Here is a 24,895-nt window from a genome sequence, read left to right on the forward strand (position 1 = left end):
CCCCCCCGTGGCCGGGCACTGAGCGGCCCCTGTGCCCCGCAGGTCTTGTCCATGAAGAAGGAGCTGAACCCGGTCGAGCTGGACTTCCTCCTGCGGTTCCCCTTCAAGGCCGGGGTGGTGTCGCCCGTGGACTTCCTGCAGAATCAGGGGTGGGGCGGCATCAAGGTGGGTGGAGGCCGTCCTCTCCGCCCGCTCCCCCCGGGGGTGTTCACAAGCCCGACAGCTGCGAATCAGCAGCAGAACCAAGGCCCCAGGGCGATGGGCCGCCCGCCCGCCAGCCCCCGGGGCCTCCGCTTTCCTGTCCCAACGCGGCCCCGCGCCCCCCGCGCCACAGCTCTCCCGCCTCCAGTTCCCAGGAAAATGCAAAATGTCCAGGTCGTCCCTCAGACTCCTGGGCGCACACAGGCGGGGGCCCCTGGTCCAGAACCTTCAGGAGAAGCCGCCAGACTCGCTCCCCAGATCAGAGCCCCCCTCCCAGGTCCCTGCCCCCCGCTGGTTGGGGTGTGGCCCGTGGTCTTGGTGACGACGGGCCCTACAGCCATCCTTGTGCCGGCGCCTGGGCTCCTCCGAGGGGACATTGTGGGGGGCAGGGCTGCGGGAGGGAGGCGGTGGACAGGGGAGACCGGAGGGTCGCCTGCCCCCAGGCCCTCTCGGAGATGGATGAGTTCAAAAACCTGGACAACGACATCGAAGGGTCCGCCAAGCGCTGGAAGAAGCTGGTGGAGTCGGAGGCACCCGAGAAGGAGATCTTCCCGAAGGAGTGGAAGAACAAGACGGCCCTGCAGAAGCTGTGCATGGTCAGGTGCATGAGGCCCGACCGCATGACCTACGCCGTCAAGTGAGCGTGGGCCTGGGCGTCGGGGGGGGGGGGAAGCGGGCCCCGTCGCCCCGAGGCCATGGCCGCCACCACGGAGAGGCAGGCTCTGTGAGGCCCCCGGTCCACGGGGGAGCGGGGCCCAGAGGAGTGGAAGGGTTGGCCTGTGTGGGGGCAGGCGGGACCCACCCGGTCCACCCGGTTCCGTCTCCGAGTTCTCCTGAGCTCTCTCCGTCTAAGAAGGTGGTCGGCCGGCGGGACCCTTGGCCTCTGCCAACCTGGGCGAGGAGGGTGCCCGGGGTTAGGTGATGGAGAAGCAGGGCCCCCACGGGAGCCTCCGAGGTTAAAGAAAAGAAGTGTGGGCACCAATGGCCTCCGTGGCCGCACAGGCGGAGTCCTTTGAGCGTGTCATGGGGAGAAAACCGCTGAGTTAACACACGTGAAACCGGGCGGTGACCTGGGGAGGGAAACGGAGGCTGACCCTGGGAGCAGCGGTGTCCTCGGCAGGGGCGTGGGCAACCAAGACGCCAGGCGCACCCGGCCAAGCTCTGGCGTTCCTGCAACGTGGGGGGGAAGCAGGAGCACCGCCCTCATTACGCAGAGGGCGTGTGGCCCCAAAGCAAGGAAGCTCTGACTGACGGCCAATGGTAACAGCAACCCCGGGCGCATGGGGCCAGGTGGACAGAGCCCGGGGCTTGGGACGGAGCCGGCTTGTGTGAAGAAAGGTGTTTATGGGAAGCCCCTTCTTTCCCCGTGGCCTTCTGATCCACGTTTCGTGGTCCTTGGAGAAAATGGCTGTGATCCCAGCTTCCTTCCTCCGCAACGCCCCCACCCGGCCCCCACCCAGCCCCGCGGGAGACGACCAAGACTCAGAGGCCGGTCTGCGTCCGGCTCCTTTTTGCCGCCCCGGTCGGGGCAGCAGATGGGAAACGTGCGGGGGACAGGGATTCACTGAAACAGAGCCCTCCCCGGAGCACGCAGGGCGGCCCGCCCCAGCCGCAGCGCGTCTCCGCCCGTGTCCCTCCGGGGGCCTCGTGCGCCTTTGGGAACAGGCGGCCGCTCCCGGCGCCATCGCGCCTCCACGCCCGCCCGCCGGCCGCTCTAGGAGCCCGCTGAGGGCGCGGGGGCAGACGCAGTCCAGGCGGGGGGACGGCCCGCACCCCCCCCCGCGCGGGGGGGGAAAGCAGGCCCTCCTGCGCCTCAGAGGGCCCTGCCCCGGCCGCGCTCACCGGCTCCCGCTTCCCGCAGGAACTTCGTGGAAGAGAAAATGGGAAGCAAGTTCGTGGAGGGCCGGAGCGTGGAGTTCGCCAAGTCCTACGAGGAGAGCAGCCCCTCCACCCCCATCTTCTTTATTCTTTCCCCGGGGGTCGACCCGCTCAAGGACGTGGAGTTCCTGGGTAAGTGCGGCGGCCGCCGCGGGCCTGTCGCCGGGAAATGCCGATCGAACCACGGTCAGGGCCCGGCCGGCGTGGCTCAGTGGCTGAGCGTGGCCTAGGAACCAGGAGGTCACGGTCCGATTCCCGGTCAGGGCGCACGTGCCCGGGCTGCGGGCTCGATCCCCAGCAGGGGCCGGGCGGAGGCAGCCGATGGGCGATGTTTCTCGCTCTCTCAATCTCTCTCCCTTCCTCTCTCTGAAAATCAGTAAAAACATTTTTATAAATTTTTAAAAAGCCACAGTGACGTGACACCTGGCGCCCACTGGGCCGGTTACTGTTCAAAACAGAAAGTGGGGGCGGCGGGGAAACAGCCCTGGTGCCCCGCTGGTGCTGCCCCCGTGGAGACGGCCCGGCGGCTCCCCCGTGAGCCGCAGGTAGTCACGCGTCGCCCAGCAACGCCGCCCTGGGCGCGGACCCCAGAGGGACTGACGCGGGCGGTCAGACAGGCGCTTTGCAGGGATGTCCATTCGCAACAGCCGACAGGCAGGTGCAGCCCAGATGCCCCTCCACTGGCGGGGCGGTAACCACGGCGCGCTTGGTCCGCACGGCGGAATATCGCTCGCCCCAAAAAGGGAGCGGAGCCGGACACGCTGCCCCGTGGGTGAGCCTGGGAAACATGCCAAGGGCACGAGGCCAGAGACTGAGGCCCCACGTTATGTGATTCCGTTGATGTGAAACTCGCAGAACCGGTAAATGCGCAGGCCGGGGGCCGCGGTGGGGCTGGAATGTTCTGGGACCGGGGAGAGGCTGCCCGGCCTGGTGACCGCATTGCTTGTCCCTGAGTCGTGCACGTTAAGATGCTGTTTAAAGCGGTAACTTGGGAGCGGTGTGCGTTTTACCACAATGAAAACAAGCGGGGGGCGCGTGCGGAATACCCAGCCAGCCGCGCCTTTGTCATGTGATCGTCCCCCAGCTCTTCCCGTTTTCCTTTCCTTTAGGGAAAAAACTGGGGTTTACCATCGACAACGGGAAACTCCACAACGTGTCCCTGGGGCAGGGGCAGGAGGTGGTGGCCGAGAACGCCCTGGATGTGGCCGCAGAGAAGGGACACTGGGTCATTCTGCAGGTGGGGGCGCCGCCTCCAGCACGGGGCTCCAGCACCCGGGGGGCACAGCGTCGGCCTGAGGCCTGGGAGACAGCGGGCACGGGCTCACGGTCACAGACAGGCAGGCGGAGCCCACACTGAGTTCCGCCCTGCCCGGGGCCAGCTGCGTGGCCTGGGGCCATCGGGTGACAGCGTGGGCTCTTCGGTGTGAGAAAGACACGGGGCTTTATGCCTGAGATCCCTAAAGATATATTATTTCCAACACAAGAACGCTAGTGACAAAGTCGCCTCCCGCTCCAAGCCCACGGCCGGGAGGCTGCGCGTCACTTTTTGGGCGAACCACAGCGCGGCCCCCCCACCCATCCTGGGTCCCGCGGCCTCCCGGCCCCGCTTCACTCCAGCGGCCCCACCCGCACCTCCAGGCCACCCAGCTCCCCCAACCCCGCCGTGGGGCTGACCTCCACCCAGGGGCCTCTCCTGTCACCTCTTGGTAAAAACGCCCAGAGGAGGGCTGGGACCGTGTAGTGCCGGCCTCGTGCCCGCAGAAGGCGGGAGGGACTCGCTCAGTAAAGGCTGGCGTCTGGGAATCCACGCGGGGGCTGCGGCTGCTTCGCTGACACTGCTCTGCGTGCCCGGCGCCCGTGAGGGTGGGCGTCAGGGAGGGGCGTGCGGGGCAGTTGGGAAGAGCCCGGCCGGGCACGCAGCCGAGCGGCCCGTCCTGTGGGCCCGGGGCAGGGAGGAGCGTGTGTGGGCGCTAAGCCCCCGTCTTGGCCGCAGAACATCCACCTGGTGGCCCGCTGGCTGAGCACCCTGGACAAGAAGGTGGAGCGGTACAGCGTCGGCAGCCACGAGGACTACCGCGTGTTCATCAGCGCCGAGCCCGCCCCCAGCCCCGACTCCCACATCATTCCCCAGGGCATCCTGGAGAACGCCATCAAGATCACCAACGAGCCGCCCACGGGCATGCACGCCAACCTGCACAAGGCCCTGGACCTCTTCACCCAGGTAGGGCGGCGGCCCTCCAGCGCGCGCCCGGGGCCCACCCCCAGCCTGAGCGGCCCCGGGGCACCCAGGGCGAACGGGGTCCCTGGGCCTGCAGAGCCGAGGGTCAGACCGGAGCTCTGAGGGCGATTTCTCGGGCTTTCTCCATCCACACCAGCACAGCGCACGCACTCACGTACACACGGCATGCTCACACATGCACGCATGCACACGTGTGCACACACATGCTACTGAGCACCCTGGCCCACCCCCACAGCAAGACTGCACCCACTGTTTTGTTTAGTTCATTAATCTTCATCTAGGATATTTTTTCCGTTGATATTTTAAGGGAGGGAGGGAGGGGCAACGTGAGACACATGGATCGGTTGCCTCCCTCAAGGTTGGGGCTGGGGATCAACCTGCAACCCAGGCCCGTGACCTCGACCGGGAATCGAACCTGCGACCCTCGGGGGCTCTCACCATTGCCACACGGGCCAGGGCTGGGCCCGTTGTTTTGAAGGGTGTGGGATGCCGTTTGCATGGAAGCCGGAGGCATGTCGGTAGTTCACTGTCAGCCCTGAAGTGTCCCATGCTGGGGATATTTTATTAGGAAGCCAGTGGTTCAACTTGTGATCGGCACCTAAGTGACAAAACTCACAATCACGGTCTGAGAGCTCTCGCCCAGGCCTTGCAGGCCCAGAGGCTTGAGGGACGGCCCAGAGCAGTCAATGGCTCAGCCCCACCCCACCCGCCACCCCCACCCTCCGGTCCCAGCTGGCGGCCCTGCGGGGCCCCTGACCTGGAGGGTGCGCCCCGCAGGACACGCTGGAGATGTGCTCCAAGGAGATCGAGTTCAAGTGCATCCTGTTTGCGCTCTGCTACTTCCACGCCGTGGTGGCCGAGAGGCGCAAGTTTGGGGCCCAGGGCTGGAACAGGTCGTACCCCTTCAACAACGGGGACCTCACCATCTCCATCAACGTGCTGTACAACTACCTGGAGGCCAACCCCAAGGTAAGGGGGTCCTGGCGCCCGGCTCAGTCCCCCGTCCCGCCCGCCCGCCCGCCCTCTTTGTTCCTGGTCTGTGTCTGAGAGACGTTGTGTCTGAGCCACGTGGCTGACGAGCCTGAATCGTCAGGGTGGCCTTGAGCCTGCCGCCGTGATGGGATGATCGGCATCCAGTCCTCGGCCGCCGCCTCCTGCAGGGGTCAGCGTCGGGAGCGTTTCTGCTGTGGCCACACTCCGCGGGGGCCAGGTGTCCTGCACCCGAACAGGGGCTTCTCCCAAAAATCCCGGGACCCCTGGGTGCCTGAGCCGGCCCCCAGGACAGGCTGACGCCCGGTCAGTGTCTGGAGACCGAGCCCAGGTGCAGCGGGAGGAAAGTGAGGAAGGACACTTCCTGTCGCTTTTATTGAGAATGAAATGAGTCATCAGAGGTGGGGTGGCAAACACATGAAATGAACCCCCAAGATGACCAAGCAGAGGACAAACGCTCGGTCACCCAGCAACAATTTAGAGAATAGTAACAATCTGACCGAAAAGCCGTGAGACCAAATGAGACAGCTGATGAATCAGCAGTTCCGTGAACTTGAACTTGCCAATATTCCGTAAACAGCGGCTTCGGGCAGGAGCTGCGGCGGCCACGGGGCTGCCCCGACACCCGCCCGGCCCTTCCAGGGGCGGCCGTCCCCGGGAGCGCGAGCGTGCGGACGCGGCGGTGGCTGGGCGGGTGCCGTGAGGTCCCACGCCCGCTCCGCCCGGCGCGGTGGCTGGCCACCGGCCACACCAGCCACACGTGGCACGCGGCGAGTCTAGGCAGACGGGTGAAATACACCCTGGGTTTCAACAAGTTGGTACAAACAAAAGAATGTGAAACATCTTAGTGATGATGTTTACGCTGATACCTTTGGAATAAACTTTTTACTTGAGTGGCTGCTAGGAAATTGGAAATGGCACGTGGCTGTCGTTTGTGGCTCCGTGACACTTGATGGACGGCGCTGTGCGGGAGGGACTGTTACGTGCTAGGGGTGTGGGTGCTAGAGAACAGGCCCCTGGCTTTGCCAGGGAGGCCCCACGGGCTGGGCAGGGTTTGGGGAGTGGAGGCTGAGGAGCGGGCATCTCCCCGGCAGCCGAGGGGCTGGCAAATTGGTTGACGCGGCTGGACTGCGGGACCCGGACGGGCAGGACGGGTGTGTCTGCCGAGCCGTGCCACCTGCCCGTCTTTGCTCCCTGAGCCCTGGGGAGCCCGTGTTCGGGTCGGTGTCCCTGCTCGGAGCAGACCTGGGTAAGAGCTGCTGGGAAAGGAGGAATTCACAAGGAAACCGAGCCGGGCACCTTCCGTGGGATCCAGAGAAGACCCACTTGAATGAAGGCCTGACGAGCTGGCCAAAAAGACACATGGAATAAAATAAAAACATTTTAAAAATTAAAAAGAAAAAAACCCTAACAGCTAATTTCAGATCCAACAGCAACAATAAAAATTAAAAAAAAAAACCAAGGTGAGCCCGGCCGGGCGAGGCTCAGGGGTTCGACCTGGGGTCCAGGAGACCGCGGTTCGAGTCCCAGTCAGGGCACAGGCCCGGGTTGTGGGCTCGATCCCCAGTCAATGACCCATCACTGATGTTTCTCTCTCTCTCCCTCCCTCTCCCTTCCTCTCTCTAAAATCAATAAAGATATATATATATTTTTTTAAAAAACCACAAAAAACAAACAGAAAAACCAAGGTTGAATGAAACTGCTTTGCTGAGAGTAGGCGTGGAGGGAAAGGGCCACAGATGGCCCCACGTCCCGGAGCGTGGGTAACAGAAGAACCGGCAGAGGGGCCAGCTGGGGCCAGAGGGGGACCCGGGGGTCAGGGGACCCGGCAGAGCTCCGCCGAAGTCACAAAGTGCAGAGAGAAGGCCGTGGGCAGAGGGCCAGGGGCCGCCCGAGGCAGACAGAACCGCGGTGGGTGTGGGGGAGGTGAGCCTCGGCCGGCGGGCGGGGAACAGGCCTCGCCCCGACGCAGACAGAAGGCGGCCGGCGCACCCTCCCCTCCCCTCACCGCCGCCTTCCCTCCCCAGGTGCCCTGGGATGACCTCCGCTACCTCTTTGGGGAAATCATGTACGGCGGCCACATCACGGACGACTGGGACCGCCGGCTGTGCAGGACCTACCTGATGGAGTACATCCGGGCGGAGATGCTGGAGGGGGAGATCCACCTGGCCCCGGGGTTCCAGATCCCCCCCAACCTGGATTACAAGGTGAGGAGAGCTTTCCCAGCGACGGACCCCGGGTTAACCCTGAGCTCGCTCTGTGACGCACGGTGACAGAGGCTAAGGCCCCCGCCCCCGGCCCTTCTCAGGGTTACCACGACTACATCAACGAGAACCTGCCCCCCGAGAGCCCCTACCTGTACGGCCTGCACCCCAACGCGGAGATCGGTTTTCTGACGGTTACCTCCGAGAAGCTGTTCCGCACCGTCCTGGAGATGCAGCCCAAAGAGACGGACTCGGGCACCGGCACCGGGGTGTCTCGGGAGGAGAAGGTGGGGGAGACTCCCCATCCGCCCCGGCAACAGGGGAGGGCAGGGCCCGAAACCCGGGGTCACGAGAGGTGCGCGCCGATTCGCAGCAGCCCCTCGGAACCTGTTAGCAACCCCAGACCTCGGAATCAGCAACTCCGGGCGGACGCTGCAAGCTCGCCGTCGGGTCCCGGAGGGGCGCTGGCACGGCTCACGGGCCTCAGGAGGGGCAGGGGGCCCCCAGGTGGTCTGGCAGGGTCCCCACGGCCTTCTGAGTTCACTGGCTGCGCCCGAGGGAGCACCTGCCGGTCCCTGACCGCGCCTCCTGCGCCCCGGAGACCCTGGGAGAGCAGCCTCGGCTCCTACGGGCAGTCCCCCCAGAGGAGCGTAGCCGAGGGCAGTGGGCAGACCCCAAGAACACCCACGGCCGCTGAACAGCTCCGAGGAGGGATAAATCCTCAGCCGCCTGGGCTACCTCCGCCGTGGCGGGAGCTGTGTGCCCCTTTGCGCTTTGCAACACATCCTGGGCGAGTTCTGTTGAAAACCAGCTAAGCCGTGGGCTTCCCGGTGAATGGAGCAAACTCTCGACTGGAAGCCCCTCGGCCCTGGTCTAGTGATTGAAACCAGAAGCCCACTGATGGCCGGGCGATGGGCCCGACCGCCGTGTGGGCCTCTCCTCGCGGTCCCGGCAGACAGTCGGCAGGGAGGACAGGGTCACATCACATCCCACGACCCCCGGGCGATCCCACGGGGAGGAAGCTGGTGCCTGCCTGCGGGTATCCGGCTGGGGCGGCCTGATGCTACCCTGACCGCGGCCACCTGGCCTGGACAATGGGGCCAGGACTCCCCTCCCCTCGCCAGCTGTGGTCCGGTTTTTCCGGGGGCTCCGTCTGTCTTTGTTCCCAGGTTTGGGGCTGTGAAGGGGGACAGGCTCCCTGGGGGGCGGGGGCCGCGCAGGTGGTGACCGGGCTGCGGGCACTGACCCCCAGGTGAAGGCCATACTGGACGAGATCCTCGAGAAGATCCCGGAGACGTTCAACATGGCCGAGATCATGGCCAAGGCGGCCGAGAAGACGCCCTACGTGGTGGTCGCCTTTCAGGAGTGCGAGCGAATGAACATCCTCACCAACGAGATGCGCCGCTCGCTGAAGGAGCTGAACTTGGGGCTGAAGGTAAAGGGATTATGGGCCAGCTGGGCCCGGACACGTGACACAGGGACCTGGCTCGCCACCAATGTGCCATCTGGGCCCAGGGACGTGACGTGGGAATCGGGCCGGCCGACTCACCACCTCAAATGCAGAACCACCAAGCACCTCAGGCCACGGGACACCCCTCGGCATTGCCCCCCATTCCCTGGTCTGGAGCTGTGGGCGTCCAGAACCGGCTGTGGAGGTCATCTGGACTGTTCCCGGCAGGAGGCACTAGCATGGCCCCTTAGGACGTCTGCAGAAGTGCCTCGGTGCCCCACACCCCGTGTGAAAATGCATTCTCAGGACACACGTGGGCGGTGCTCCCCCGCCTTGCCCAGAGCCCGTGAAACAAGGCCCGTGACTGACGGGGTCTGCTCCACGCCGAGGGGCACAGCCTGGGGCCCCAGCACCTGTCTGTCCGTCCCTTAGGGGGAACTGACCATCACGACTGACATGGAGGACCTGTCCACGGCCCTGTTCTACGACACCGTGCCCGACACGTGGATGGCCCGGGCCTACCCCTCCATGTTGGGCCTGGGGGCCTGGTACGCCGACCTGCTGCTCCGCATCCGGGTAAGGATGGGGTCCCCGGGCCTCAGGAGCATGGCTGTGAGGGGCAGTGTGTCCGTGAAGGGGAGCTGTCCCCCCAGATGTCTGGGGGCCCCACTGTCCCGACCTTTGTCAGAGCAGGGCCAGAAGGACCTGGTCCCCCACCCAGACACCCAACAGCGGGGGCCCTTCCCCCTGAAGGGAGAGAAGAGCAGGCTTCAGGCAGTAGCAGCATCCGCAGACACAGTGCTCTCATCACCAGGGCTCCGAAAGCTCAGGCCCTGGCCCGTGTGGCTCAGTGGTCAGAGCATCGGCCTGTGGACTGAAGGGTCCCGGGTTCGATTCCAGCCGAGGGCACGTATCTGAGTTGCAGGCTCGACTCCTGGTCCCTGCTGGGGTGTGTGTGGGAGGCAACCAATCGATGTCCCTCTCATATTGATGTTTCCATCTCTCCCTCTCCCTTCCTCTCTCTGAAATCAATAGAGATGTTCTTAAAAAAAAAACAAAAACCCTTCGATGTTAGAAATCCAATGCCAAGTATGAATTTTAAATCGGGAAAATTACATCCAGGCTTTAAGCACTGTTTAAACACTGTGTGTTCTTTGGCTCGCCTTTTAAAAAACTCCTTTTCAATTTAACATATGAGCAAACCTACGTGTGTCCCCTCATGGGAAACGAGCGACGGGAAGCTGCGTCGCGGGCTGAGCTCCCGTAGGGCCCCGGTGCTCCGCTGAGAGGCCGCCTTCCCTCGCAGGAGCTCGAGGCCTGGACCACGGACTTCGCCCTGCCCACCACCGTGTGGCTGGCCGGCTTCTTCAACCCCCAGTCCTTCCTCACGGCCATCATGCAGTCCATGGCCAGGAAGAACGAGTGGCCGCTGGACAAGATGTGTCTGTCGGTGGAGGTGACCAAGAAGAACCGGGAGGACGTGACCGCCCCCCCGCGAGAGGGCGCCTACATATACGGGCTCTTCATGGAAGGTAAGGGGGTGGTGTCCGCCTGCCTGGAGACCAGCTCTTGGCAACCACAGGCTGCGTGTGCTGGGGGGCTGGGGGGACAGGCACCCAGAGCAGCCAGTTAGCTCGCAGCTGGCTGCACACCGTGGCAGGGTTCTGAGAACACGCTCAGACGGGGGTCCGAGGGGGCAACGGGCAGGCTCACCCTTGACGTGAGCACCTGCTTCAAGGTGAGCTCAGCCCTCCCAGGCCTGGGCGCAGGGAGCCCAGGACAGGGGTGCGTTTGATAGGTGAGGGGTGAGGGTCCCGGAGCCCCCGTCCAAGTCCCACCCCCTCTCTGAGCTGCTGCTGCCCTGGGCGCAGGTCTTGAGGGAAGGGAGGCCTGGCTGTCCACCTCCTCTGGGCCTGATGCCCGGCCACCCGAGGGGCCAGGAACGAGCAGCAGGAGGGGAGAGAGGCCCCCAGACACCACCCTGTCCGGCCCCAGGTGGGGGGCAGGCAGGACGGCCGGGCAGGCCGTCTCCTCAGCTCCACTCCTGAGCGCCAGCTACTCCACCACATACGTCTGTCCTGCTCAGCGAGTGAGATGGCCCCTCCCTGCTGGGGCGCCCGGGCCCCCCATTCCCACATCACACAGACCAGCACAGTGGCAGGCATCCTCCATGTTTATTACGGAATCACAGAGGAAACATACACATCACTAGACAGGGCAGACTAACAGCAGCCTGGCTCGGGGCAGCAGCTCCACGAGCATACGTACGGATACGCTGCACGTGTATGTATGGATACGCTGCATACGTGTGCCCGGGACAGGCATCATGTATGTATGGGTATGCTGCATACGTGTGCCCGGGACAGGCATCATGTATGTATGGATATGCTGCATACGTGCGCACGGGACAGGCATCATGTATGTATGGATACGCTGCATACGTGTGCCCGGGACAGGCATCATGTATGTATGGATATGCTGCATACGTGCGCACGGGACAGGCATCATGTATGTATGGATACGCTGCATATGTGTGCCCGGGACAGGCATCATGTATGTATGGATATGCTGCATACGTGCGCACGGGACAGGCACCGTGTATGTATGGGTCGCGCTGCATACGTGTGCGTGGGACAGGTGTCAAGTATGTGTGCACCGCACTGTGCACACAGGACAGACACAATGTACGTGCACAGGACAGACGGCAGAGGGGCAGGGAGCCGGGCTCCCGTCCCCTGGAAGTCTCCGGAGCACTGGGTGCCGGCGCTGAGATAAGGCTGCGGATGAGGCTCTGGAGCATCATGGTGTGAACGGTGGGGCCGAGCACACGGGCGAGCTGGGCCGTCCTCGGTGGGCTACGGGCAGTCACACAGCCCCGGCGGCGTCCCGTTCACAGCTCCATCTCCAGCAGTTCCTGCGCCCTGGCACCTGGCGCGTGCGCTCTGGAGCGGAGCCGGGCGGTGGTTTCGGGCGCGAGGCCAGGCTCTCCCTTCCGGCCTTCCCCTCGCTCACTGCCAGCTGTCCCTGCAGGAGCTCGCTGGGACACACCGACCGGAGTCATCGCCGAGGCGCGGCTGAAGGAGCTGACGCCCGCCATGCCTGTCATCTTCATCAAGGCCATCCCTGTGGACCGCATGGACACCAAGAACATCTATGAGTGCCCCGTGTACAAGACGCGCATGCGCGGCCCCACCTATGTCTGGACCTTCAACCTGAAGACCAAGGAGAAGGCATCCAAGTGGGTGCTGGCGGCCGTGGCGCTGCTCCTCCAGGTCTAGCTTGCCCCCCGCCAGACCCGAACCACAAGACAGAGGTGACAAATAGGGACCCCATCCTGGGACTAGGACTGACTTTTACAGGCACTGAGGTTGCTGTCTGCCCTGAAAAACCAGGGCTGATAGAGCCGTGCGCATCTGACCAGCCAGACGGCGGAGGGCGCATGGAAGGGGTGCAGGTTGGATTAAACACAGTCACTGTGCCTGTCTGAGTCACCTGAGCCAGTCTTCAGCGCCACACCTGGTGGCCACCAGGGCCTGCACAGGCTTGTGGACCAGGCCCCAGTTCCCAGCAGTCAGGGCACGTGTCCCAGGAACTAAATCCCCGAGTCCTGCCCTCCCAGGAGGGCCAGCACAGAGGGAGGGCTAGAATGTGGCAGCCACGCCCCAGGCCTGACGGTACAAGCTCAGGGCCCACCAGTGAGGGGCAAGTGTTCCCTCGTAAACAGGAGCTGCCGCCTCCACACCATTCCCTAGAGCAGCACCGATCCCCTTCTCTGGATGAGCACCTTCCTCGGTTACGGCAATGCCCTCTCCACACACCGGTGCCACGTCCACGAGCTGAAGTACATCCCCATCAACCGCCACGTCCCGAACTCCCTGGGAACAGGACACTGAGCATGGACTCGGGGGCCCCACACTGGGCAGCGTTTTCACCTGCCCTCGTCGCCATCTGTCTTGCACTCTTGGTGTCTGTCCCCAGCAGCCTAATTCGCAGCATGGGGGAGCAGGAGAGGGTCATGGGGCCGGTCAGAACTGCCCTACAACAGCCCAGGGCCCTGCTGTGGTGCTGATCCTGGGGCTGCCCGGGGACACGGGGCCCTGTCTGACTGGTGGGGGTTCCTATCGGCCACCAGAATTAGCAGAATGAAAGCAGCGAGCCGCAGTCCTGTCTGACTGGGGGCCGTGCTGACGCAGGACATTCCAGCAGGGGCTGGGCGGCCACTGGAGGCGGACTGGGGCAGTGGGAGGCAGACGAGAGGAGAAAGCTGGGAAACGCTGGGAACACGGGAGGCAGCTAGCAGGGCACACGATCTCCAGCTGAGACGGACTCCAGAGGGCCCCCAGGCTGGCACCTGATGTGATGTGTTTAGGCTTAAAAGCAGAGGAAGGCAGCCCCCTGGGAACATCTGGCCCAGTTTTATAAATTTTTTCCAAGGACCTTACCGAAAGCTTGCTGAAGAGGGGGTCCTGGAAGCCCTAATTCACAACAGCCCTGGGGCCGGTGGGGCTGGGCACAGGGAGCAGGAAAACATCCCTCAGCCCCCCCTCCCTGGGGCCCAGAGGATGGGCTGCAGCCAGGAAGGCAGGAGTTTGGGCCAAGGAACCTGGATGCCCAGCAACCACCTCTGCTGCCCAGGAGGGGTCACTGCAGCCTTTCACATCCAGGCCGCAAGGGCCGGGTCCCTCTGGGACAGGAGGAGATAAAGGGGCCAGTGGCCACCAGGCAATTCGTTTTCAATCCCCGGTAATAACTACAAAATGGGAAGGTTCTCCAAGTTTGCCTCTGGAGCCTGAAATAGTGATTTACTCCCCTACATACTGTGGGGAGCAGACAGTTATCACCAACCTTCCCAAGATGCTTCACCTCTGGGTGCGGTCGGTGACAGGAAAGCAGGGGCTGGGAAGACCTGCTGTGCGTCTGAAAGTGCCCTTTCTGCACCTGGCCCCTGCGCCTGGCTGACCAGGAAGGAGAGTCCGGGAGCTGAGGTCTGGGGAGACCTGCCAGGACTATCTGGAAGGTAATTAGCAGACAGAGGGAGTGGCGGGGGAGAGAGCAGGCGGGGGTTGCTCAAGCAGGGCTGTGGCTCCTGTTTGCTCTGGTCCCACAGAACCTGCAGGAATGCGACCGCTGTTTACTGAAAGCCTCTCTCCAAACAGAAACCCAGGGCCCGGCACATTCTTTTGGTTTCTCTGGCCTAATTGTCCCACAAGACAATTTAGTAACTAGCTGGAAGACAAACAGCATTAACTGATGTGCTGCGGCCCCAGGGCAGTGTGGCTACCACCACATCCCACCTCCCAACCCTGCAAGCCGCCTGGCCCTAGGGGCTCAGATGCCCTTGGTCTACACTAGTCACCCCCAGCACTGGAGCCGCCCCATGCACAGGCCTGTTCGGGCTACGCCAGCCCCATCTTCAAGGACCCGAGAGCTGCCAGCCCTCGGGAGGGAGCCATGATGCCCCACCTCACCCCAAGCCCGTCTCAGTGCTAGTTCCAGCCCCTGGAGGTGTGCCGTCTGGGTATGAGGTCTGCAAGCTGTCCCTGCAGACACAGGGGAGGGGCACCTGGCCTTTTCTAAATACCCACGACATGGGAAAAGGTGACACAAAAATGCTTTAAGTGAACCCAGTAACAATGAGGTTCTTTCTTCAACAAGTTTCAGGTGCCACGTCCCCAATCGCAAGGTGTGGACCTTATCTAGACCTTGAGTCAAAGGCAGTAAAAAAATTACATGAAAGAAAAAATACACTTTCTGGGTATCTGATGACACTACAGAATTCTTGCTAATGCTTTAATCAGGTAAGATACTGGTATGATGTTTGGGGGTCTTGGGGTTAGTCTACATATTTTAGGGTGACCAAGGGAACCTATGCTGTAAACACAGACCCCAACACTGGAAAACACCCGGCACTCAGCCCATCATTCTCATCTTTGACTCCTCACTCTCCCTTCCCCACAAGCCAAAGGCCCAAATTCCCACCCCTGACCCCCAGTGTGGCCAGAACAAGTGGAGCCCAGAGACTGATCCCACATGGGCCCAGCCGGGGGTGAAGTCAGGGTTTTAGCGGATCTGGGGAGAGACCCCACCCCTAATGGTAGCCACACCCTGCCCGGCCTCCTGGCTCCTGGATAGCTTTACACCACCAACGGCAGGCTCCTTCTGGTGGGCAGAGCGTGTCCTGTCACCAGCTGTCAGCGTGGGGAACATCGCACCTCTGTAGACGCACGTCACAGAAGCACAGGGAGACGGGGCCACAGTCCCAAGGCCTAGTGCCTACGATCTCATCCTGGCAAGTCACAGCTGGCCAGGGCAGCGAGCCAGAGCCCTCCCGAGCAGAGCGCTTCCTCCTCCCACCCCCTAAACCAGGGCTCGGCTTTGAGAAGGGGAACACAGAATCTACCTGTGTCCCCTCGGTCACTAGGCCCTTGCCCCTGGGACACTGACCCCGCCAGGGCCGGCGCTGAGAGAGGTGCCTGACGGAGGGGAAAGGGCTGCCTCACTTAGCATCAGGCTTTGAACACTAATGATAACTGTCCATGGCCCGAGACACACACACTCGTATGTAACGATGAACAGACGCGAGCCCTGGGCTCCTGCGAGAGGCCCGGGAAGCCCGGCCGGGGGAAGGACCACCGGCGCACAGTGACCTCTGGGGAAGCACGCGGGTCGGCAAGGAGGCAGCACCTGCGGTCCTCAGAAGAAGTTCTTAATCAACGGGGTCACCATCTTCACCCACAGCTTCACATGCCGACTCGGCTGCTCGAAGGTGGCAGAGGACACCACGCCTGACCTCAGGTAGAGCTGCTCCTGCTCCTGAGGAAGACGAAGAAACGGCAGTTAGGGGTCTCCGAGCACCAGCCTCACACGCTGCACGGCCCGGCCCAGGCGGGGGGCTGCAAGTTCCCCGCACAACGTTCCCTAGAAAAGCTACGAAGCCTGTGTTTCTAAACTTTTAAGACCTAGATGTGCATGGAACAGGCAATTCAGAGGCGAAGAAATACAGCCGGTGGAAAAAACATTTAAAAGTTCACCCTCACTAACTGAGGTGCTGCCCACAGAGGATTATTTTTTAAATGAGACATAGCTTTTTTCCTCAAATCAGCAGAAACATTTGTAGCATCACCACCAGAGCCGACAAAGGCCCAGCAGGAGGGCGCGTGGCACACCGAGGGAGAGGGAGGTGTCTGGGCGGCCACCATGGCGGCCTCAGCCTCAGAGCCTCAGAAGCCGCACTCGCAGGACTTCCCAGTAACTGCACTCAGCACGGGACTCAGAGCGCGCCCCAGTTATCACAGCAGCACTCAGAACAAGGAAAACCTGGAAACCACCTAAGTGCCCAACGACCAATTAATCATAATAAACCCTGAGGCAAACCAGCTCTCCATGCGGTGACCATGTTCTAGAACATTCATTTAGCAACAGGGAAAAGTGCACGATATATGAAGCGAAAGACGCACGTGAAATAACGTAAACCATGTGATCCTAATTTCATTTAAAAAAAAACCACCAGTCCTACCTCTGTGTGTGCACACAGGACAAAAGCTGGGGACTGATCACTATTTCAGGAGTTCCCTCTGGACGAAGGGCTAGTGTCTTCTAATTTTTCTTAATTTTCCCAATGAACGTTTATTACTCTCAGACTTAAAAACGAGTTAAGAAACACTTTTCTAAGCCTTGTTATGAACTGTGTTTGACCAGTGGAGGAGGAATGGTCTCTTAACCCACACACGTCCACGTGCTGTTTGCCTTCGCAGGGGCTGAGGTCCCTCTCTGGACGTAACGTCCCCTTGCTGTCAGCTGCCCCTGACTCACACTCCTACCGGGACCCAGCAGCCACAGCTATGAAGTGCCCTGTCCACTGTGGGACCAGCAGCACCAGACAAAATGCTGCTCGGGAGCAGAGCGCTCTCCCCTGGGGGTCAGGAATGAAAGCACGTCCCTGGCAAGCTCCTCTGACCCAGTATGAAGGGACAGGCCACCTTGCCCTGCGGAGCACTGCAGACCTGGTCCCAGCTCTTCCTGTCCAGGGCTGGGGAAACCTCAGCACGTTTTCCTCAGCTCCTGTGGCCGAAAGCTGGCTCCTGTGACCATGGAACCTGCACTCTGGGGCCTGGGGCCCCATGACCCCGTGACCCGGGCGGACTTTCCTGTCCCAGCTCTGACTCTCAGGTCCTGGTGGCTGCTGTGAGAGGCCCGAGCCCTGGCTGATGAGCCTGACCGACAAAGCCAGCTTGTCTCAGGGGCCGGTCTGCAGAGGTCTCCAGACTGGCTCCAGCCTTATGTTTTTAAGTGAACATGCAGCCAAGATTTCAATTAAATTACCAGAAACACTTGGGTTTCCTCCTAGACTCCACAACGGGGATAGAGAAGGAAGTCAGCTGATCGAGGTCACAATGCTGTTCGAGGGAGTCTTTCTGGGGTTACAACTAGCAAACCGTGTTCTCTGAACAAAACCAGGAAGCTTTCAGCTTTTATTGTATGTACTAAGTGAAGGGAGGGACTTCGGGCTCCGATAAAAATATCTCCCATTCCTGGTGCTCAAAGTGACCCCAACGGGGCCCTTCCCACATCCCATGGAAAGCTCCAGAGGTGCTCTAGGCGCGGGCCCCGGGCAGCGGGGTTTCAGGGACTTTCTGGGCTGAGCAGAAGCTGTGTGGCTGAGCAGCCCCAGGATCGGGCACCGGACGGGCCTCCCTGAGGGACAGCCGCAGTCCCACAATACAAGCATATAGGTGGGATTCTCTAGAAACACATTTCTGCATCTCAGTGTGTCCCTAGAACAGAAGAGTCACAGCAGCATGGGCTGCCACCCCCACAATCGAAAGCCCTGGGGAGCCGGGTTTGGGAAGAGAAAGTATCCCAAACATGTCACTTGGGAGAGCAGCTCCCGACCACAACCGGTCCAGCTTCTCTCGAGAACCAGGATGTGGGCTCAGTCCCTTTTCTCGGGAAGTGGGGGTGAGGAGCCAGTCCCAGGGCCCGGGGTGCAGGCGGGGGGGGGATGCTCCCCCAAACCAGCCTAGAGGGCTTGTCCTGGCCGGAGGCCAAGTTCACACTAGGGACTCTCTACTGTCCAGGGCAGAACCTCCCGGAACGAGCATCTGCACAGTGGAGGCAGATGTCCAGGACAGTGAGCTGAGAGCCGCAGGTCGGGCGCTTCCCACCAGCCACCCCCTGCTGGACCCTCGGCTGCAGGGACTTCCTCAGTCTCTGGCTGGAAGCCTCCCCGCAGCCAGAAACCTGCTGAGGTCAGATTCTCCGCTGGCCACCCAGAGCGTGACCGCTGCCACTTCCTCTCGCCCCTGGTCGCGGAGCCCTTCCCGGCACCAAGGCCCCACTCAGTCAGATGGGATTCCCAGATCGAGGGAGGCAGATCCCAGGGAGCAAGGCCGAGACCGTTTCCTCCCACCCACAAAGGCTCCAGCGATTATGCAACAGTACTTCCCACCCCCAGAGGGTAAAAGCCCCTCAGGGCCGCCAGCCGGGCCTGGCCCAAGCTGCGCGCTGGCGGTGCCCCACTCGGGAGGAACACTCGCCTCCCAGGGAAAGGCTTTGCTGAGCAGGCCTCAAAGGCATGAGCCCGAATCCCTGTCCAGGTTTCAGACACACGGCACCGTGCTCGCATTCCCCAAAGTCTACCGGAGTCTACCTGCAATCAGATGTTCTGACGAGAGCAGGAATGAAGCCCCAGTAACCTCGCTATGCTCTGCCTTACACAGAAATAAGCCCATCACGCAGGGAGGGCTGAGACCATGCACAGGCACCATCTGTGGAAGTAGCCGGGAGGCGGCTCCCCTGGCCCCGCGCACACCCCACCTCCAGACCCTGCACACCCGCCATGAGTCCTGCTCCTGGCCTGGCACACCTCCAGGTATCAATCCCAAACCAAGGCAAGTGAGACAACCACCAAGTGAAGCAACTCCGAAATAAACAGAGCCCACGTCGTCAGTGCAAGAGGACTGACTCGGGGCATGGAGATGAGCGAGCGGGACTGTCAGAGCCTGGGAATTGCTCAGCCCCCATGAGTCCCTTGCACTGCACGCCCATGTCTGCAGGGGCAGCCTCCTTTCTCTGGCCTCCCCCTCCTAGCAGACACTGCCCCGTGTGCAACCCTCCGCCTGGGGGCACCTCCCCCTGCCTCTCCCTCCCCACTCTCTGGAAGCATTTTTCCAGAAACGACAGGGTGCTGCCAAAGCTCCTCCCAAAGGGCCAGGTCCCCCACAAGCCTGGCTCCTCCCCTCACAGCTCCCACAGCTGGGCCACACTCCTGGAAGAGGTAGGAAGCAGCCATATGCCATCCCAGGGAGAAGTGTCCTCTCTCCTCCAGGAGGCAGCTGCCTGAGCTGTGGGTCTCTCTTGGCACCAGCACCCCTGCCACTGCCGACTGGCAGGACCCCAGTGCTTCGTCACTGCTCTCAGGAAACCATGGCAGGGGCAGGGCCGAGCACCAGCTACACCCCCACTCACCCCACGAAATCCCAAGTGCTCAACCCACCTGGTAAAGCTGCTGCTGCAGGGCCTGGCTCTCCGTCACGATGGCAATCTGGGCCTCCAGGTCCCGGTGGACTGACCTGTACCCAAAATTAGGAGAGCCAATCAACGTGAGACAGGGCAGGTTGCTCCCTGCCAGGTAGAGCCAGAGGCCTGTAGGGAAAAGGAAATGTGCAGACAGGAGTGAGCACAACACTGTAGAGGCCGCTCCACATGTCCTTTCAAACCTAGGAGAAAAGCAGCCCACCCTGGCCCCTGGGAAGACAGGGTGCGGGGCAGGGGGGTGGGGGGTCCCTAACCTAGGCCTGATCTCCACCCAGCCCCAGGTGTTGCTGGGAGGTGCAGGGACCTTGGGGTCTGTGGTGGCCAGGCACCCTCCCACTCCAGGTGGCTCGCTAGGACGGTCCTTGTTCTTTCTGCCTCACTGCACCCTGCGGCCTCGCTTCCCCAGCCTGACGACAGGTGCGTTCTTAAAGGGACCAGGTGATGCCCACACTCAGGCTCGGCTCCCACATCCCCACGCTAACCAGAGCCTCTCCCAGAGCCCAGAGCCTCGAGTTCCTGCTCCCTGAACTGCCTCTGCCACAGCCCAGCCACTGGAACTCAGCCCCCTGTGGCCGAAGGTGCCGCCATCCTGCCATGAGTCTTGAGGGAAGGAAGCCACGCAGTGCTGACGGGGCAGGCTAGGGAACAGCAGGCGGGGCTGCTATGTGGGTGATGAAGGTGAGGTAAGGACAGGTTACCCCATTCTGCGTCCACCTGAAGACCAGCAGACCATTCCCTCCAAGGGACACATAATTCTCCCTATCTCGCTCTGCTAACGTGCCGCAAAGCCCAAACAGGCATCAGAAGTGAGTCCCTGCTGAAGCTCAGGGATGTCCAGGCCAGACAGTAAAGCCCACCGGAGGCCAAGGGAGAGGATCTCAGAGGCCCTGGGAGGCCACCCCAACCGAGAACACTGCTTCCCCTTTTCCCTGAAACGAGCCACTGACGTCACTCTCGGGGTACCATCACAGCACCCTGGCCCTGTGATAGGGAGCTGCTTTGTCCCCCACCCTGGGGAACTGCAGTCTCTGAGAACACCAGGGTGACATTCTGAAGGCCGTGGACTCCCTCAGAACCTGCACTGTCACACGAAAGAGCACAGGCAGGGCCCCTGCTCTGCACCGTTCCCCCATCCTGCTTCCTCCCCGAGTCCAGCCCATCAGAACTACTCCTAACAGACTATTCCCCAAACCTGCCAAGGACCTCAGCTGCCCGGGACTTCCTTCCTCCTTCAGAGCAGACCCGGCCTGTCTCTCCCTCCGCACTGCGCCCTCACTCCACCAAGACTGCTCAGCCCAGAAACCCCAGCCTGAGTCAGTGTGGCTGTGCCGCCCGGGCTCCGGGGCGCCCTGCTCGCAGCCGTCTCCTTGTGCCCTCCCGTCCCCCCTCGGTAACCTCCTCTGCCAACATGACCTTTCGAAGGACCTGCTTCCATACATGATCATCACAAGCAATCAACATGTAACACACACCAGGCTCCTAAAATAGAAGGCCATTTCCTAATTCTCACTCAGGCAACAGCATTTCCAAGAACATCTTGGGTAAGAGATGACGATGTTTGCTGCCTCTTCCTGTAATGTTCTTGACCCTACACACACACACACGCACACAGGGGCCACATCAAAGACACTCGCTTGCCTGTATAGCTCCATCAACTGTCCCACCCCACTGGGCCACTGCACTGTAGCAGCCACGTGGCTACTTTATCCCGTGTCGGAGACCACAAGGTGGCGAGGCTGGCCCTGGACCCTGCTCCAGGTGCCCAGGGGGTCCAAGCAAAGTGCTGGCTTGTCCTCTGCACCTACACCAGGTTCAGACCTCCAGCCCACCACCCACACAGCCTGGAGCTGGGAGGGACAGGTGAGGCACAGGTCGTCACCAGCCTCAGAAGAAAATGCATGAGCCCAGCCGGCGTAGCTCAGTGGTTGAGCATCGACCTAGGATCCAGGAGATCGTGGTTCTCCCTGTCAGGGCACATGCCCGGGTTACAGGCTTGATCCCCAGCAGGGGGCGTGCAGGAGGCAGCTGATCAATGGCTCTCATCATTGATGTTTCTCTCTCTTCCTCTCTCCGAAACCAATAAAAATATATTTTTTTTAAAAAAAAGGCATGAGCTCTGGCCATCTGCCATTACAGTCCCAACTCTTCTGATGCCAAGAGCAGCCCCTAGACACCGGGTCCGCTCGGTGCTTCCTGTCCCCTGCTCTCCTGCGCCCACTCAAAGAGGGACAGGTGAAGGTGAGGAAGAGGGAGACTGAGGCCCATGCAGGTGACATGGGTTATGGCTGATATGACTCATGCCACCCTGACCGTCCATGCGAGGCTCCTGGGCCACAGGGTCTGCTGGGGACAGTTAAAGGGCCTGGTCCTACGGGTACTTTTTATTTGAAAAACCTGTGTGACCAAGTGGATCTCTCCCTCGCAAGGCAACCTAGGGCTTGGCCGTCAAGGCAGGCAGCCTGCTGCCCACCCACCCCGACAGGCGCCCCACATGCATCTCTGCTTCTCAAACTGTTCTCACTACCAAGCCCCCAAAGAAGCTTTTATAGACTCATTTCTCCTAACTGCCAGCCACCCCCCAAAACAAAATTATGTTATCACGGTTACCCTGTCTGCGCACTGTGTGCGCCTGTGCACAGTCACACTGTCTGAGGCCAGGGTCTCCGGCACCCTCCCAAGAACCCAGGAGAGCAGGATCCACGCCCACTCCCTGTCTCCTCTCCCTGCCCCTGCTGCCTCCCTCGGGCCCAGGCTGGACTGCAGGTGAGCTCTTGGGATTACACAGGTAGCTCAACTGTCATTCCAGCTTCCCCTGGAGTGTAACTTCACTGCGGTCTCTCCCTCAGAAGATAAAGACCATGGATGGTGCCGGGCGGCCTCCCGGTGCTGGTGCCTAGAGCCTGGAACAGGGTCCTCCTAGGCCAAAGCTCACCAGTAAGGAGAGACCAGCTCTGCTCTGCGCCCTGACTGTGGCTTGAAAATGCTCGCTTGGGGAAGGAGAGCGAGAGGCCGCTGAGCTGTTTCATCCCTCGGGTCAGGAGCACTGGGTGACTGCAGACAGACTCACTGCCAGGAAACAGACACTTCCCAGCGGCCAGAAACCTGTTATCAAGCCCAGCTCCTCACCCCAGGCCTGACCTTTGGGCCCCACATCTCCGAGATTCCGGGAACTGCAGATTAGGGAGCGGCTCCGCAGCTGATGTGGGTGGGTCAGAGCGCGAGCTGGTGCGCCTGCGGCAGGGGGCAGAGGACCACTGGGCCAGAGTCCCGAGACTTCCCCTGCTTCCTGCTCTGGATCAGACGCCTGCTGCACGTTGAGCCCCCTCTTTAGAAAGGGGGACCCCTGCTCTGCTCTGCTCTGCTCTTGCCTACAGTCCCTTCTCCACACAGCCCTGACTCATTCTGAGGGGGGAGCCAGATGACCCCAAGGCTCCTCGCAGCACTTACCCCATGGTCCCCGCCACAGGCTGAGCATGGCGTCAGCTTCACATTTCTGACGACCTGCACTGAAACATCACCACCTGCACGTTCCCTCAAAGCTGGCTCCCCGACGGGCCCTCCCTGACCCCCCGTCCAACAGCTCCCCGTCAGCCTGGGTCCTTCTCCTACTGTCTTCTTCGCAACCCTCCCCGCCACCTGACATTCTGTCTGATCAGATTCTTCTGCCCCTCACTGAACCATAAGCCTCAGGAGGGCAGGAGTCAGTCTGTCCTGCCCCCGGTGCCCTGAACGCCGCCTGGCTCACAGCAGGCACTCGGCACACAGTCTGAACAGTGAGGCTCCTCCAACACTGGTGAGTGGATTAAGCACAGCCTTCCTTGAGGATCACGCCAAGGGAAATTCTAACTCACACACACCCTCACTCCCCTACAGTACTCTGCAATAATCTCAGGGTTCTCAGATCCCTGTGAAAACGAGGGGGGGGTGGGAGATGTCGTGGTCCCCTCCTCAAATGGACAGCCTCACCTGGGCTTCAGTCTCAGGTGTGTGATCTGAGGCCCTGCCCCCGGAACACACCTGCCGGCTCCCAGGTGGGACATGCCCCTTGTGTGCCAGGCAAACAGGGTGGAGCCGCCCAACTCTCACTGCAAGCTCACTTGTGGGCGATGTGCCAAGCGGCCTATCGGGAAGGCAGTAAGCGTAGTGACAATTCTCACAATCATTAACAGGTTTCTGTCAGCAGGAGCCAGAGATCTCCTAATCCGGGCCTGCCCCGCCCCAGCCACACACACTGTGCTATCGCTACAACATTGCCTCCAGATGAATCAAAGTCAACCTCTCAAAACTTATTTTATGTCCTTTCCCTGAAATGCACACCCACAAGCAGAGCCCGTGTCCCCCAAGTGGGTGTGGTCTCTGCTGAAGGGGCCACTGGGGCTGGGCAAGGCAGGGAGAGCAGGATGCTTCCTGCCCCCGCCTCTCGAGGCCCCCGCCCCCCCAGAGCAGAGCTGAGACGATGTGAGAGTTGAGGCCCGCCAGACCTCACACTCGTGTGGCCCCTCTGAGGCTGCTGCCTAAAGGGGTCAGTCTATTGGCACATGGATGACACAGTACTGACAACTGGTGACAAAGCCCTTCTGTGCCTGGCCTCCTGGGGCCCTCTCAACAAGGGCCAGGTTTAAAAGGAGAACCCCTGGAGGCAATCGAGATGCCCTCAGAAGGTGAAGACATAAACTGTGGCACATCTAGACGAAGGAATATTACTCAGCAGTAAAAACAAATGAGCTATAGAGTCATGGGAAGACACAGAAGACCCTTAAATGCACATTTCCAGGTGAAAGAAGCCAACCTGAGAAGGCTGCACACAGTGTGACTCCAACTACCTGACATCTGGACAAGGCAGAGCTGTGGCGACAGTAAAGAGAGAGGTGGCTGCCAGGGTCTGGCCAGGTGGGGACACCAGGCAGAGCAGGGGGTTTAGGGCAGTGAAAACACTGTATGATGCGATCTCTGATGGCAGATGCACATCCTTTCACATCTGTCCAGACACCACCACGGTGACCCCAACGAGAACTGTGGGCTTGGGTGACACTGACGTGTCAGCGCAGGTCACCAGCTGTAACAATGTAACTGCCCGGTGCCGGGTGCCGGGTGCTGGGTGCTGACACTGGGGAGGCTGTGCACGTGTGAGTCAAGGCAGATATGAGAACCCTCTGGACCTTCCTCTCAATTTTGCTGTGAATGTAAAACTGCTCTAAAGAAATTATGTCTTTAAAACAAAAAAGGGTACAAACTTCCACTTATGAGAGAAGTGTACCCTGTGAGCTGCCACATGGAAAGTGCAGGGCCTGGCAGCTGACGCCTGCACAGATGACAGCAGACATAAAGTAAAACCCCTGGTGTCACTCAGGGGCCCTCCTGAAGAGCCCAGGGAAGTGACAGACCAGGGATCTAAGA

The 24,895-nt window shown here is 61.3% G+C and overlaps 2 protein-coding genes across 9 annotated transcripts in view; one reads left to right on the forward strand and one right to left on the reverse strand.

Annotated features, from left to right (window-relative positions):
• DNAH17 (dynein axonemal heavy chain 17) overlaps positions 1–15,640 on the forward strand; it is a gene marked incomplete at its 5' end in the record, with an annotated part of 77,347 nt that extends 61,707 nt beyond the window's left edge. For both annotated transcript variants that reach the window (XM_081161181.1, XM_081161182.1), the window contains 12 exons: positions 43–165; positions 645–838; positions 2,063–2,211; positions 3,189–3,316; positions 4,073–4,300; positions 5,096–5,287; positions 7,336–7,515; positions 7,617–7,799; positions 8,765–8,947; positions 9,395–9,538; positions 10,269–10,494; positions 11,993–15,640. In XM_081161181.1, the coding sequence (XP_081017307.1) occupies positions 43–165; positions 645–838; positions 2,063–2,211; positions 3,189–3,316; positions 4,073–4,300; positions 5,096–5,287; positions 7,336–7,515; positions 7,617–7,799; positions 8,765–8,947; positions 9,395–9,538; positions 10,269–10,494; positions 11,993–12,240 (2,178 nt within the window). In that variant the 3' untranslated portion in view covers positions 12,241–15,640. The remainder of the gene's footprint in view (positions 1–42; positions 166–644; positions 839–2,062; positions 2,212–3,188; positions 3,317–4,072; positions 4,301–5,095; positions 5,288–7,335; positions 7,516–7,616; positions 7,800–8,764; positions 8,948–9,394; positions 9,539–10,268; positions 10,495–11,992) is intronic.
• The window catches only part of PGS1 (phosphatidylglycerophosphate synthase 1), a 34,079-nt gene continuing 20,301 nt past the window's right edge, over positions 11,118–24,895 (reverse strand). For 2 of the 7 annotated variants that reach the window (XR_014000479.1, XR_014000481.1), the window contains exons 8-10: positions 19,458–19,533; positions 15,647–15,775; positions 11,118–12,085 (exon numbers count right to left, since the gene is read on the reverse strand). Coding sequence is in view for 4 of the 7 variants with exons in the window: in XM_081161184.1 (XP_081017310.1) it covers positions 15,656–15,775; positions 19,458–19,606 (269 nt within the window). In the remaining 3 variants the exon portion in view is untranslated. Of the gene's footprint in view, positions 12,086–15,646; positions 15,776–19,457; positions 19,607–24,895 lie in introns of all 7 variants that reach the window. The other 5 variants (XM_081161184.1, XM_081161185.1, XM_081161187.1 and 2 more) reach the window with 3 other exon arrangements.

Source organism: Miniopterus schreibersii (assembly GCF_964146895.1).
Source record: "Miniopterus schreibersii genome assembly, chromosome: 16".
Lineage (NCBI taxonomy): Eukaryota > Metazoa > Chordata > Mammalia > Chiroptera > Miniopteridae > Miniopterus > Miniopterus schreibersii.